At 52.0% G+C, this 15,363-nt stretch overlaps 4 protein-coding genes across 4 annotated transcripts; 1 reads left to right on the top strand and 3 right to left on the bottom strand.

Moving 5' to 3' along the window:
* Positions 1–3,122: 3,122 nt before the first annotated feature.
* P152DRAFT_438059 (nitrite reductase) lies at positions 3,123–6,730 on the bottom strand (the record flags this gene model as incomplete). Its single annotated transcript, XM_033677599.1, has 5 exons — positions 3,123–5,025; positions 5,060–5,700; positions 5,756–6,295; positions 6,350–6,500; positions 6,531–6,730. 5 exons carry the CDS (start codon positions 6,728–6,730, stop codon positions 3,123–3,125), a joined length of 3,435 nt encoding a protein of 1,144 aa, XP_033533209.1.
* A 915-nt stretch (positions 6,731–7,645) lies between these two features.
* P152DRAFT_450271 (nitrate reductase-like protein) lies at positions 7,646–10,447 on the bottom strand (the record flags this gene model as incomplete). Its single annotated transcript, XM_033678161.1, has 3 exons — positions 7,646–8,565; positions 8,615–9,483; positions 9,537–10,447. The coding sequence occupies 3 exons, from the start codon at positions 10,445–10,447 to the stop codon at positions 7,646–7,648; spliced, it is 2,700 nt and encodes an 899-aa protein (XP_033533208.1).
* A 2,130-nt stretch (positions 10,448–12,577) lies between these two features.
* Positions 12,578–13,960, top strand: P152DRAFT_60253 (uncharacterized protein). Its single transcript, XM_033683104.1, has one exon. It carries the CDS (start codon positions 12,701–12,703, stop codon positions 13,772–13,774), a length of 1,074 nt encoding a protein of 357 aa, XP_033533207.1. The 5' UTR covers positions 12,578–12,700; the 3' UTR covers positions 13,775–13,960.
* On the bottom strand, positions 13,961–15,259 carry P152DRAFT_60252 (V-snare-domain-containing protein). The gene is made up of 4 exons (XM_033683103.1): positions 15,101–15,259; positions 14,955–15,048; positions 14,702–14,883; positions 13,961–14,615 (listed from the first exon to the last, which is right to left on the bottom strand). The coding sequence occupies exons 1-4, from the start codon at positions 15,101–15,103 to the stop codon at positions 14,148–14,150; spliced, it is 747 nt and encodes a 248-aa protein (XP_033533206.1). The 5' UTR covers positions 15,104–15,259; the 3' UTR covers positions 13,961–14,147.
* Between the last annotated feature and the right edge of the window lie 104 nt (positions 15,260–15,363).

Raw genomic sequence — 15,363 nt, 5'->3', positions numbered from 1 at the left:
TGTTGAAGATGTCAAGAAGTTTGGAGTCCAGATCCTTGGCCCAAAGGTTGGAGTCCACGTAGCGGCCCGTCCCGTCGGCGTTCATGTTGGTGAAAGGTGTGCTCTAGACTGGTGAAGGAGGAGAATCTGAGGGGTATAGATGAGGATTGCTGAAGCGCGTCGGAATGATGAATGATAGAAGGTTTAAGGATGGAAGGCTTATGGACTTGGTAATGGCTGTTCTGAAATGAAGAGTTCAAATCAGAAATGATGGTGTTTTAAGTAAAGAGTGAGAAGGGGAGAGGATGTTGTGATTTATATTCCCGCAGAACAAACATGACCCCATGGCCGCCCACACAATGAATGGCCTCAAGACTTGGTCATATTAATGATACCTGCCTCTGCAATGGATTTCTCTTTGCATGTGCCTTATCGGCGTTCTGTTTATGCTGTACTCGTAGCTCTTGCAATGCTTCATCTACCAATAGCCGCTCAGAGGCTCGCTTCTCGAAGTGGCTCGACTAAAATCTCAACTTCTCCATGATGGGCGCAGGTGTGCCACCTCCGAGGGAACTCGGATGCTTCTGTTTAGCTCGATTGATTCTATGATATAGACAGGTACTATATGAAATTGATTTTCTTGTTCTCCAAGCAAGAATATACTCCAGTCTGGACAATGTGCGAATGCAGACAAGCGATGACGACGAGGACAGGGAGAAAGGTTACGCGCGGTACGGTATACCATAAAGGACTGTCGCAGGCCAAGGCATGAGCTCTAGGAGTCCAAGGCTACAAACTGCATTAATAATCTTGCCGTGACTCTCGTATATCTGTAGGGCCGGGGGACCAGGCATTCAGCTAGAACACACAACTTACACACAACTTACACAACACACAATACAAACAACTTCGCTGCTGTAACAACAGCACCTCACTCCCAACCATTTTAGCACATCACGTGCGACAAGGACCATTGAAAGACATAGTGAAGAACGTTGGCTAGCTCGCGATATCTATTCAACAATCCCCCTTCCTGAGTCTTGTTATATAAAAGCTTTCCTAGCTCTACTGCACAGTTCAGATCCCCTGTTTGCTGCCTCGGATTATTTGAGAGCAGGTGCAAGAAGAGTCGGTTTAATCAGAATCTGTGTAGTCATCATCAATGGAGACGATGGCTCCAGACCACGATAATGCAGACAACGATGGAGTGCCGTCCAGATGGGCCGAACGACTAGGGATACCCCAGATCTTGCCTTTCATTCGTCAGTTCAAAGGAGTACTCCGTCGAATGCACGGCGTGGAATGGCTGGGGGATAGCTATACTTCTTGCATGACTAGTTCAAAGGCAGCGCGAAGGGAGAAAATGGCTCCTTATAGTCATCCCGCTTTCATTTGCCAATTCAAAGCAGTATCCACATGTTGCCAGCATGAAGAGACCCAAACCGCGAAAACAGTCATGCCGTAGCAGTCCGAACTCCGAACGGATATGCTAGTCGCCAGAGAACGGTATTCCGACTATGCCAGCCGCTAGGAGACATCGTCATATCGGTGATTGGAGTCCAGATTTGTCATCGTGGAAGGGCAGGGTGTCGCGACGAGAGGAAAACCGATCATCATCCCCTGACGCAATAGACGGAGGGACTCATACTAGATGGAGTCAAGGCAGTCATGTACTGAGGCACTTCAATAACTAATGGCTTGCGTAACTAGTTAATGGTGAAAATTCAAAACCTAGTCATGATGGATTACAGAGGAGATGAGATGACTCAAGACTAAAAAAAGGCGCCCTACCAAACGCCCTGCGCCCTACGGCGCCCCCCCTGTCGACCACTTTCGGTGTTCTAGATAGGATTAGCGCTACCCTCCACCACGCCCTTTTCCACTTACCGGCATCGACATTGGACTTCACCATGTCCATTATAACGAGAAAGCAACTGCGCCATCGCCAACGAATACCACTAATCATCGACGATTCATATACGAATACTCCGTACGGTATGCCATGTCAACCCATGCTCTCATACGCGACGTGGTGTGGCTGTCGTCTGCCGCGCCCTAACCAATCGATGTCAATCGTCGTATACGCAATACTTGTCGACATACGCGCCCATCGGAGTACAAGGACTACTGATCGGAGGATGATAAATCAAATGTGAGTTTATGACTTTACCAGTTGATGAAGTATAAAGAGACAAGTTCGCCTTCCCTTTGTTCTCTTATTCTATCATTCCAGATTCAAACAGTTCAAGTCCTCGACTGCCAAAGCTTCAGCAACAAGTCAGCTCCTCTTCAACTTCAAATTTCAACTTACTACCGAGATATACCAATATCTATCATTTCCCTCAACACATCACTTGAAATGGCTGGTCCCGCTTCCGATACCTCCTCCATCCAGACCCAGTCGACCACCAAAAGCACCTCGACGGTCTCCCGAATCCTGCATTCTCTGTCATCCCGACAGACCGACTCGAAGCCCGTTCAGCAGCAATCGACCCAGGGCGAGCCTTCAGACCCGAAGAGCGTCGAGAACCAAGCCAAAGCTACGCATGCCGAAGCAGTTGCCACCTACATGCACTCTCGCTAGGCTGCCGTCAATAGGTGACGTCAAATTGCGCTCGCGACAGAGCGCTTCGTCCCATACTCTCCACCACGTGCTCATCGTTCCCGTCCGTGTACCCCTCGCAGTCTGATTGCTTCGAAGGACAGTACCGACACGAACCGGCGGGGTGGATCGCTTCTATTTCTTCATAATGTTGAAGGAATGTTCGGGATGACGGCTTCGGCTGCTCCTGGACGGATTGGATGTGGATGCAGGCATGGCCGGGACGCTTAGATGAGGTCCGGATGCCACGTTATCACGGTGCTTGGGGGAGTGGATGGTTACCGCGGACAAAAGCGGCGAAGTGAAGATCGTTTCGGATGATTTTTCACAAAATTGACAATTTCTCTTTGTTTGGACGGGACAGGTTGGTTTGGATGCGAGACATTTTAATTTCTGCCATTGGTTCAAAATGTGAAGTTTTTCAATTAGCTGCTATATATTAGCAATTAAGTTTCATGGAAAAGTCATCCCTGAGTCATTCGTCTAAAACCGTTACTGTACAATGTAGAACTCGCTAAATACTCACGCCGCAGATTGCCTTTCAGAAGTCCAATGTATCGGCGACCTCCCGCCGCTCGCCATTCAAGATCGCTGCAGCCGCCCTCTTTTCGCCATTGCAGCCATCCAAGTCGCTTGCTTTGATGCCTTTCCGCCCTTTTAGTCCTCTCAGCCGCTCGTCCAGTTTCTTGAACTGCCCATCGCCCTCGGTCTCCTCCTTCCTGACCTTCCATTTCTCCGTCCCAAGCACAGAGTCCAGCTCATCGACCGGAGGCAGCTTGGCATATACCCACCCATCGTCACGCTCCTCCACGGGGAAGGTGGCGATATTCAGCGCGGAATCGGTTGCGCACGCGCCAGCCTGCGGGCCCTTCAGGTCGTAGTTGCGTTTGTGCAACGGACACGAGACCCAGAGCTTGTTGGTCGCGAGATCCTCGCCCACGAGACCGTCGGACAGGACGAAGGCGCGCTTATGAGGGCACATCTGCTGGGTGCAGTAGTATTTCCCTCGGACCTTGAACACGGCGAGCTGGGTGTCTCCTCGCTTGACCGCTGCCGAGTCTCCCGTTGCCGTGTCTCGGAAGCGGGCCGACTCAACGAGGGGCTGCCATGCCAGGTCGCTCCACTTGTGGTTGCGGAAGTCTTCGGTGACGGATTCTTTGGGCCAATGGGCGGGCCGATGCTGGTCCCGGTCCTGGACGGGGTCGATGGGATCGAGAAGTTGTTCGTCGGTGTTTGCAAACTGCTTGAACAGCTCCCGTCGCTTAGGATCTTTGACCACTTCGGTCCATTCGCAGAAGTACGACGCGACCAGGTCCTCCATTTGTTTCTCCAAATCCGCACAGATACCGAGCTTGTCACTGAGGATGACTTCCCGGAGATACTTGATGCCTCCTGGTAAGTTCTCGATCCACCTCGCCGTTCTTTGTAGCTTGTCGGCCGTGCGGATGTAGAATGCAAGGTATCGGTCGAGGATCGGAATGACTTCGTCTGGAGGAACGTCGGTTGCCAGGATTTCCGAGTGCCGTGGTTTCGCGCCGCCGTTCCCGCCAACGAAGATGTTGAAACCTTTCTCGGTGGCAATGAGCCCGAAGTCCTTGTTTTGTGCCTCCGCACACTCTCGCACGCAGCCAGACACACCTCCTTTGAGTTTATGGGGCGCTCGTACACTCTTATAACGCTCCTCGAGTCGAACAGCCATGCCGACGCTGTCGCCGATGCCGAAACGACACCACGTCGTACCGACACATGACTTCACCGTTCGAAGAGATTTGGCATACGCGTGCCCTGATTCCATCCCACCATCGATTAACTCGGTCCAGATATCGACAAGATCTTGTTTCCTCGCCCCGAACATATCTATCCGCTGTCCTCCGGTAATCTTCGTGTATAATCCATATTTCTTCGCGACGGTTCCGATGATGATGAGCTTATCGGGGGTGATCTCGCCTCCCGCGAGCCGAGGGACAACAGAGAAGGTTCCGTTGCGCTGAATGTTGGCCAGGAACCGATCGTTGGTTTCCTGTAGGCCCCGACGTCGGTCGTCCAAAAGGTGCTTGTTGAACAAGCTCGCAATGATGGAGCCGATGGTCGGTTTGCAAGCTTCGCAACCGAGAGAGTCCGGCTCCTTCCCACAATGTTTCATGATGTCTTCGAAGTTCTGAAGCTGCTTGACAAAGATGATGTTGAAAAGATCCGCGCGTGAGTATTCAAAATGTGGGCAGAGATGGTTCTTAACTTCCTGGCCCATGGATTCCATTGTCTTGTTGAAGATGGTCTGGACGAGTGGCATGCATCCACCGCATCCCGTTCCTGCCTTGGTGCATGCCTTCACGTCTCCGATGCTCTTGCACGTACCATCTTTGACCACCTTCACGACGTCTCCTTTGGTGACGTTATGACAAGAACATATTTGGGTGTCATCCGGCCAGTGCATCGTTAGTTCTCTTCTAGTTCTCGAGGTCCCGAACTCAAACTTACAAGTCATCCGCGTCCTCGTCGCCTTTCTTTCCAAGGATGAATTCGCTTGGAGGTACCTCGAGCAGTTTCTGGTTCTTCACGAACGGAACCAATCTCACGTAATCGCTGGTGTCGCCGATCATCATCCCTCCAAGAAGGTATTTGCCATCAACGGTGAAGAGGTACTTTTTGTACACTTGCTGGAAAGGATCCTTGTAGGTCACCGCCTTGACGGGAGGTGGCGGTGGACCTTCTGTAAGAGACTTCACGCGATCTTTCGCGTCAATGACACCTTCTCTGACAACTTTGCTCGCTCCGTGCTTCTTTGGGAGTTCTTTAGGTCCATCGCGGTCGGCGAAGAAATCTCCAAAACTTGCGACCTCGACGCCGAGCAGTTTCAGCTTCGTCGATAGATCCGGTCGCTTGAAGGCGCGAGGCGCGTGCGCTTTGGCTTGAGTGAGGTTGAATGCGAGGACATCGGCCATTTCAACGCCAGGGGCGATTAATCCGAACGTCTGGTTCTCCCATGAGGCGCATTCGCCAATGGCATAGATATCGGGAACAGAGGTTGAAAGATCGGGGTGGACAACGATTCCGCCTCCGCGGTCAGTGCAGCGAATGCCGGATTTCTGGGCTAGACCATCGCGTGGTCGGACACCAATCTAAGCTGATAGTGAGCTAGGGGAATTCGGTCAATAGTTCAAAGCCAGAACTTACAGCGAAGCATACGCAGGAGCAATCCATCTTCTCCCCATCCTCAAACGTCACCCCGGTGACGTTATGCTCCTCATCGGTCTCAATCCGACCCACTCGCTTGCTTAACAGCACATCAAGCCCCAATTTCCTCACCTGTTCGACAACCATTGAGCCAGCCTCGCTGTCTAGCTGACGCGACAGGACCCAACGGTTTCTCTCGACGAGCTTGACCTTGTTGAACTCGCCCAAGTCGATCATAGCCTTTGCAGCCTCCAGACCCAACAACCCACCTCCAACCACAGCACCGACTGTACCCTTTTTCGTTGCGGAAAAAGATATCAGGTCTTGAAGATCTCCTATTGTCCGATACACGAATACTCCCTTTGCGTCATGACCAGGGGTATGTTTTGGCAGGACAGCGTTGGATCCGGTAGCCAGAACGAGGATATCGTAATCAACCGTCTGCCCCAAGGCAGTGGTCACTGTTTTATTGGCGGAGTCGATGGATGTCACCAGTGTGTTGAGATGGTATGTGAGCGAGCCCTCGGGCATCGATGAATACTGCAACGCTCGATGTTAATGGCCATTCCTGATTGGGATACTATATCAACCCACCCATTCTTTGGAATTAAGATATAGGTTCTCAACCACACGATGCTGGAAGAATGATGTCAAGCCAACGCGATTGTATGCCAAATGAGGCTCGTCGCCGATGACGACTATATCGTATTCGCGGCGTCTCGCATCCAGCTTCATGATCTTTTCGCTAGAGAGCAAAAGTTGTCAGGGCTTTCACACCACATCATGAGGGTTGAGCAAGTTCGGTACTAACATGAAGGCAATGCCAACCATTCCCAGCCCAACCACGACAATCCGCTTTCTCTTGCTGTCTCCATTCGGGAGCGTATTCTGGAGTTTCGGCGTCTCGACCTGTTCCGTCGCCTTCCTCGCCTCGGTGGCACTGTACCCCGAACCGCTCTGCTCGTGGAATCCCATGCTTTAGAAGGTTGTTCCGCAGCTATATTTGGGTCCTTCGAGCTGTTCGCACTGCGTATCGATAGGACGGAGACTAGACACGGGACTTGGGACTGCCAAATGAATCTACAAGGTCATGAATTGAAAGAGAGTAACAGAAGGTATTACACAGCTAAGCTAATAGCAGGATGTGGATGATCGAACTTCTCCCACAAACTCGACATCCGAGACATAGAAGAAGAAGTAGGATCGGTGACTGCAGTAAAAGAAATTCGCACAATAGATGGTCCAAAAAGTACTCAGACTCCGAAGAACATGATCAAGAGATGTACAGTTCCGCGGTACAGATTCTACTGGGCCGATCGTCATGCCTCAAAGAGCACGCCAGCCCTTGTATCTCACAATCAGCGTCATCCTATTCGCTACCCCACGAATGGTCGCGGACATCTTAGGAGTGATATGAATGGGATCTGAGGCCTGGGCGATGACCCGCAGTTGGATACGCCTCGATGGTGGTGTCATTTCCGATGATCGACCCGAGAGCGCGTAGCCAACAGCGCCGGAAGTTCCAAACCCCCGTAATATCACCTTTCTCCATGGCCTGGAGGCTGGAGTAGCGGACGTTCAATATCAGTTATCGGTAATATGGACAATCTCCGCGGGAAAGGCAAAGGGCGATAGAAGATAGGAAATGTTCATCAGGAGAAGTGGATGAAAGATAAGACTCGCAGATGGACAGGGGTCCCTGACGCGCTCCCCTGCTGCCAAGCCCAAGACGAGATCACAGCAACAACGATTCTAATCGAGAGATGGAATCTAGAGACGTCATCTAGAGACGTCTAATATTGACGATAGCATTGTTGTCTGCTAGGTCTTCGTCACATACACTCAAACGACACAGTAATGGAAGATGCATCAATTGTCCAATCATATTCCTCAAAAAAACAGTAGATCGTCATCCTTCCAACCAAGACCCGTCAGAACTTTGTGCGCCGTCTTCTCCAGAGCTCCTGGGCCGCATATGAGGACCAGTGTATCACTCTGCCCTTCATGATTGTCATCATACGGGGACGGGCAAGTCTCTGCCAGCAGATTCTCACCAATGCGACCCGTCAACCCCTGCCATCCGTCTCCTGCCTTTGTCAAAGTGTGCAAGATCCTACATCGGTCAGGATTGCCAGCCGCGAACGCATCCAACTCGTCTTTACAGAGAATATCTTCCTCCAGACGATTCCCGTCTAAGACTGTGCAATGTGTGCCATCGTTCGGATCCTGCATGATCGCGCGGAGGACCTGATAGATCGGAGTGATGCCGCTTCCGCCACATATCATCCTGAACTCTCGAACCGTGCGTCGGTCCCCATTGATGCTGCACAATCCCTTCCCAAGATACTCGAACTTGCCAATCGGCCCCTTGAAATATACTCGTCCTCCCACCGGAAGTTGGTCCAAGGCCTTCGTCATCTTGCCTCCCTTCTGCTCGGTTGTGTCGAAGTAGACTTTGACAAGGACATCCACGAACCCCGGTGTGGTTTGCTCGCTGATAGGCGTGTATGCCCGAACGACCGTCTGCTGGTCATCGGGATCCTTAAGGCGCATCATCAGATGCCGGCCGACGGGTAGTCCAAGGAGCTGTTCCTCGTGCTCCAACTGGAATGTAAAAATTCTCGTGTCCCACGACACGATTTTCTTGCTGTGAAGCGCCGCGGAATTCCATCCTCTAGCATCCAAAAACAAAGGTCGTGAGGTGTTGCTACCCGACGAATCCGATGAACCTTCTGCCAAGATGCTCTGTGATACCTCCGAAAGAGATCCGATGTGGTAGGAAGACATCATCGCTTTTGCCGTTTCGCTGTCTAATAAATCATCAGTGACTTGAACCATGGGAACGGGGGAAGCACGTACGGATTGCCACAAACTCGTCAGTGGAGTCCAGACCAGCGGCACTTATTATACTTTGCGCGCCGCCCGGATGGTCCTTCAAAAATGCAGTCCCATTGTACACTTCTCCATCAACCACAAACCACGGCTCCTCTTCAGTGTCATGTTTTCTCAGCTCATCGATTTCGATGATCCGATCGATCCCGTCCTTGGTCATCTTGATGTCTTCCTTAATTTCTGGCATCACTTGCTCCTCGTCAACGACGGAGCCCATACGTTCGCCCCAAAATCCGTTCACAAGGTTCCCTCCTTCCTTTTTCACCCTTTCCATCCATCCTCCGGGCATTAAAGCAGGTTGTGTAGGATGTTCAAACCGCATGGTGTCGTTCTCACGGTGTATGACAATGCGGAACCACGGGTTGTTCATCATGCCCAAGGCGCTCCAGTACATTTCACGGGGCTGGAGGGCCAACCCTTCGTCCATGCATCGCACCATGATATCTGCACTGGCCGCGAGATCATCGGTCGAGATGGCCAATGACCAGAAGCACCAGCAGAACGAAGTTTCGCGCCAGAACATATCCAAGCGGCCGCCATAGAGATTTGTATTTTCTAAAGCTTCTCGGTACCTGTCCTCTGGGTAGTCGATTTTGGCGAGTCGCCAGGTCTTCCCTTTGTCAAGGGTGATCTCCACTCGTGTGATTCTCCGGCCACCACCACCATACGCGTAGCCGCGCACATCGTACGTTTCAACCGCGCGGGTGGAGAGGGGTAAGACTTCATCATGCGCGGGGTATGCGATGGCTGAATTGGAATTGAGATCGTATATGGCGTATCGGTCATCGGTCCACCAACTTGGATCTGCTGCGGATTCTTCCGGCGAAACCATGGTCCTATTGTTCAATATCAGCGTCTTGCGAGCCACAGCCAATATGAAGGCACTTACGGGAGAACCCGGTTATCGTTAATATGATACCAGTTATCGCTGGGGCTTTCGGTCAGAATCAATTTCGTCAGCCATTTCACGCTGCGTCCCCCAATCTGCCCAGGGATGACGGCCCTCAAGGGGCGTCCATGGTCGGGGCGTAGCAGTTCACCGTTCATCTTCCAGGCCAGCATGATCCCTCGATTGGGATCTTGCACCCAGTTGCGCTTCACACTCGTTCCGTAATATCCATTGGGAAGTTTGTCCGCCCCCTCCATGCACACATATCTCGCCCGCCGCGTGGGTTTGGCAGCAGCGATGATTGCAGACATTGGGACGCCGGTGAAAAGGGCGGTCGACACTCCACCCGGACCCCAGGAGAACCCCTTCGACTTGCGGACCATGTTCTGTTCTTTTCGGCGATTACCGGCGCAGACCAACGTGACCGGGACAGTGATGATCTGGTCCGCGTAGTCTTCCATTAACGATCGTAAGGATATTTTGAACGGCCTGTCGACGAGACCCTCGACAGTAAATTCCCAATCAAACAGGGAGGCTTCTTCCACTTGCGGTACCGCTCCATGATTCCGAACGTAGAAAAGTTCCGGAGAGGTCAAAAACCCTTCGTTGAAAAGGTCCGTCAGAGGAGCCTCGACGTTGAATGGATGAACTCCTGTCAGTCGAATCAATCTCGCATCACGGGGGACATGTGCGTCGGGTGTTTTTGAGTCTATGTCGAGGATCTCTTGAGGTGGGTTGGTTGGTGGTGGAAGAGGAAAGGCCGGTGGTTTTTGCGTGAAGCCATCGAGTTCAGCTTCTTCGTTTGAGATCGAGCTAGTATCGCTCCAGTCCGGTTCGGCGGGTGGCGTAGGCGGTAACCTGGCCGTAAGGCGTTTGATTATATCCTTCTCATCCTCTGTTATAGAATGCATTGTCCTTATCTCCGTTAAGCCCCTTCGAAGCTCGGATCGTGTGCTAGCAAATCGTCTTTAAGGAGAGATCAAGAGGACAACCTGAAAGACTCTAGATTTTTGTGGCTCAAAGTTCAACAAGCTTTCACTCCAGGCACGGCAGAAAGATAGAGATGCTATGAATTTCAAAGATATCGTCGATATTATGGTTAGTCAAGGCACTAGAAGAGGCACTTTGCCATTTGACGGAACCTTTGGCGAGCGAGACTAGAATAAAAACAGAAAAAAGGAATTTATAGACTAATCCGGTTTATAGCACTGACTTATGAAAGTAATAAGCTGCACGAGCAAATAGCATATGGCAAAATGGGATCCACTGATCAAAATAGGATGAAAGGAATGGTTGCTTTGATGCCGCTCCGGCATGGAATCAGCAGTGGGTGCCATCCTGTGGGCATCCCACTACCGGAGAAGCTGATGGCGTTCAAGTCGACTACCGGTTACAATTGGGGGTAATAGAACATCTTCCGAATTTACCACAAGAACAGCGACCATTCTTCAGCCCTGGCCCCAGGGGGAGACTCCACGCCAGCGGAGAAAGCAAAGCAGAGAGTGGATCTGCCGCTCCCACGAGAGCCCAGCAACCGGGCAATATCGACGGCTCGGGAGATCGGGCATTTCGATGGAGCCATGGATCACCGGGATAGTGAGGAATCGACGACGATGTCGCGATCGATGCAGATAAAACGGAGATATGGGAGTGCGATTAGGAGGAATCAAGATGGTTTCCGCGGATGGTGTTGATGTCGCCAAGGGATATCCACGCGTCTTATCTTCGACCAATAGCAAAGGAGAGCTAGACAGGGTACTTCAACTGTATCTGAATCCCATGCTCACGACTGAGAAGAACTCGGAAGAGTAAGGAAAGTAATAATACACCTATTAATCGCTGCGGTTTTCCCCGAAGTCGGCACACTTCTCTAATTCTCTTGCTTGATATGTGATGTTGTGACAGGTATAAGGGTGGACAATACTAAGGATACGCGATGAACAAGTTCTAGCTTGGGAGACTCGGACAGCAAACTTGGAAAGCCACGATAGCTGCCATCTTAAGTAACCGGATATGGGCCTTCAACCTGCTAGACGACCTCGAATCTTAGATCACTAATAGGTAAGTATTGGAAAACCCGTGGAGAGCAAGTCATATTTGGCTCGACGGAGACAATATCGCTAATTCGCTCTTGACAGTGAAAGCTTTCCACATTTTGTCCTCATCTGCGTTTCCCAGTCACTCCTCGATTCTAGCATTTGTTATTTAACTATTTCTCTATAAGCTCGATCATGTTGCATCTAGTTGGTAGGATTTCACCGTCTCCTACTTGGCTAGAGTAGGCAAAACTGCCCCGTCCCTGCACCTGTACGACCGAAACGGTTTGCTCAGCACGAAACTTCTATCATCAGGCGCCCCAATCGCACGGCGAAGAACACTAACGTAGCCGGAAACAGCTTAGCATCGTAGTATAGATGATGCTGCATAACTGGCTTGACCAGTTCAGGCGTTTCTTCGGACTTCGACGGTGGACAATGGCAAGCAATCTTGTCGCCTGACGATGGTCCGACGGTGTTTGTAATGAGAGAGGAAAGTCGGTGAGATGATGCGCAAATGCCCTGACCGTCGGACTTCGTCTCGAACCGTGAGTCAGCCCTGTTTGCTTGCTTCGCAGTCATGCTGGAATGGGTGTTCCCTCCGGTGGGACCAATGAGCTGTATGATGGACTGCCCAGCGGTTCATCCAATCTCTTTGATGCCCTTGTTCGGCGCCGGATCCTCAATAGAATGCCCTTGGGGCGAATGGATCGAGATCAAACCAAAATACCGTGCGACCTTCGGCTCTATAGAGAACAATTTGGCGGACCCGTCATACGCATCTCCTGCATTCATGTTTGCTTACTCGCTCTAGAATCGCAGGCGAGCACCGCTGCACCGCCTTCAATTCTGCCCGATACGAGATCGATCGACCAGTTCTGATGTCGCAAGTATGGGCACGAGGTCCGAATTGCCTTAGCCTTGCAGGATAAATATCCAACCGGCACACGAATGGCCCTCTTCGATCTTCCGCACCCTCAAGTATATGGTCTCCACTAGTCGGAAACCTCTCAGAATGCCAATCTTCTTGAATCGACTTCTTCGTCTCAGTATCACGACAGGACCTTCCAGCCTTGCGGTATCCCTCGAACATCGGAACCTTTGCAACCCGTCTCTGCTCTTTCCTCTATGCTGAGTGCCCTCCACTCGCAGCACATTCCTCGATCACATCCTTCCTCACAACCCCCATTCGACCTTGACAGCCACTGGGCGGACGGAAGGATGCGAATGAATCCTCACGATTTCCATTCCATCTCCTACCTCGCGCTCTCCTCAATATGGGTCCGGCGCGGCCTTGTCACTCGGCACCGCTTCACCGAAGCCGCGGTTTTCGCTCGCCAGGTCGCGCCGGGTCGGCCCATCTCGCCCGGACTCGAACTAGAGGTGGTGCGCTTCATGGGCGAGAAGCTGCAACGCGACCGACATAGTCCGGGGAACCTGGGGGTCCCATCCTATTTATACGAGATGCACGGAGTGGGAGACCCATGGTCCTTCGGCGCTGGGCCTGGCAGCATCCAAAACTCCCCACTGTACCCCATTTCCCGTTTTCCGCGTGCCCTAGAAGCATTTCTGGCGCTGTCGGACATTTCCGGAGAGGGGGAGATGAACGCTGTGGGACGAGGACTGGCACGGTTCATCGTGGACAAGCTGACCGCCGTGGTCCGCGGCGAGCGAACCAACGAAGCGATCATGCTCTGGTGCATCGGCATCGTCGAGGCGCAATGCCCACCCAAGGTGAAACTGCGCGCGCTCATGCGCGTCGTCGACATCGCGACGTCGTTGCGGTTGTTTCCCAACCCGGGGGCGTCCATGATGGCGGGAGCCTTTGGACCGTTCGCCGATGTCTACGACTTCTTTATGGATTCGATGGAGCTGGCGATGGAGACGCTCGAAGCGGCACGGTTGGGCCGTTTGCCTTTCTCGATGCTGGGTGGACCGACCATGTCGATGGGCGCCTTCCCTCGCGCGAGTCCTCATTTTCGGATGTCATTGGAGGTGGAGCCGAGTCCGGCATTGGGCCCACCGAGTCCACATCTACACGGAGTCGGGCCGGTGGCGCTGCCCAGGAATTTGATGTCCGGTGGTCCCAAGCAGCTCTTGATGAGGCATGAGGATGACATTGAGGATCTGCAGGAACGCGTGGATATACTTTCGGGTCGGCTGGGCTTAATAACAGGAGGGGATTTTTTCTCCCTGCGTTAGGAATGGTTTGGGTTTGGGTGTCAACACGGGGGTTGCCTGTCTTTTAGATCGCTGAGAAGAGGTTGCGATCGTGTGGAGGGATATAACAGCGGCGTTGGGCATTGTTTATGCAGGGTCTCCGCGATGTTTGGAAACAAGATTTAGCTTTCTGTTGAGTTTGTACTGTTTTAGACCAGTATAAGTACACACTTCGTATACAATTGTGAGGATATTGGAACGAACCTTGTCGTTGACTGTGATCACCGTCCAGATCGAACCATTGCCATACATCGCAGACCACGACACCCTACTCTCAGCGCACTGTAAGAAAGCATCGAGGCAGCACCACCCATCGTTGATCCCGTTCGACTTCGCCGAATAAGGACATGTTCGCTTATCTCCACCTAAATAGCCACAAAACCAGCCAAGCGAACGCAAAGAACAATACCAACCCCGCCCAGAAGATCCATTTATCCTGTCGAACGCGACGTTCCACCATCCGTATCGTCTCGCCGCTGATGCCCAAGGTGTTCGCCACACTAAGCAGTTTCCGCTGCGTGCCCTTCAGCATCTCCCTCTGATCGCCCAGGTCCGCCAGAACCGCGCGTCCGCGGTCGATGTATTCGTCTAACTGAGTGTTCGTGCGCGAGGAAAACGATTGCTCGCGCAGCGCGTGCTGTTCACGTGAGAGGTTGTAGGGGTTGTCGGCGGTCGTTCCGAAGGCAGATGGTGCGGAACCGGACGATGCGGCGGGAGCGAAGGGAGATTGACCGGCGTAGGCGGGTTGGCTATAGGGGTTTTCGGGTGTTGCGGCATGGTGCGGTCGTCGACCAAGGAGTTCGTTGCGCTCGAGGGTGGTTTGCTATGGGAAAGGAGTTAGCTCATTTCCCATACTAGGCAAGCAATGCCGGCCTCAACAGCGATGCGATGCCATGCATAGAGTCTTACTTTCTCTTCCCGTTCCCGCCGTAGTGATTCGAACCGTTCTCTGTAGTCGGCCAGCTCGGCCCGGAAATTCTTCACCCGGTCGTAAGCCTTCTCCTGCTTCTCCTGTACGATCTCCTGTCTCGCAAGCTTGTGATATTCATCGATGGTCCGGCTAAACGAGGTGAGGGAGGCATGGATTTGGCCTTCGCAAATGTCAGAGCGCGCAAAGGACGGGAACTTGATATCGCGAGATCTGCGTTTGGGGCTTACGGACCTTGGACTGCAGGGCCCGAGTTGCCCTGAGCAAACGAGTCCAGGTCCTTCCGTATGGAATTGCTTTGGCGGTGTGCGGAATTAAATAGCGGATTCTGTAGCAGGTTAGCATTGCTTGGATGCGTTGTATATATACATCTCTCGAACCATTTGGAGTGCTGAGCAAGCTAGCTGAGGATGGATTCGTAGGTAAAGATCGCTTCGGCAACAGAAATTGCAAAATATGCGTTATGAAGTATGATATGACGCTGAAGCAACTTGAAAAGATTCCTTTTGTAAAATCATACTCCCAGAGCTTGAGCGATGTTCCCTCAAGGTCGATGTTGTCAAGGAGCCGATACGTCTCCTCATTGGCCCGCCCTGCATATGTCCACCATAAATAGGTATCGGCATTATCAGTCAGCGCCCTG

This window comes from Eremomyces bilateralis (genome assembly GCF_010015585.1).
Source record: "Eremomyces bilateralis CBS 781.70 unplaced genomic scaffold P152scaffold_13, whole genome shotgun sequence".
Classification (NCBI taxonomy): Eukaryota; Fungi; Ascomycota; class Dothideomycetes; order Eremomycetales; family Eremomycetaceae; genus Eremomyces; species Eremomyces bilateralis.
Note: the sequence above shows the minus strand (reverse complement) of the source record. Positions and strands in the feature narration are given on the sequence as shown.

Coding starts and splice junctions, on each gene's coding strand:
- P152DRAFT_60253 (XM_033683104.1), top strand. CDS start 12,701: ATGCTGAGTGCCCTCCACTCGCAGCACATTCCTCGATCACATCCTTCC.
- P152DRAFT_60252 (XM_033683103.1), bottom strand. Junction 14,884..14,954: donor CTCGGGCCCTGCAGTCCAAG/GTCCGTAAGCCC, acceptor ACATTTGCGAAG/GCCAAATCCATGCCTCCCTC. Junction 14,616..14,701: donor GGCGGGAACGGGAAGAGAAA/GTAAGACTCTAT, acceptor CCTTTCCCATAG/CAAACCACCCTCGAGCGCAA.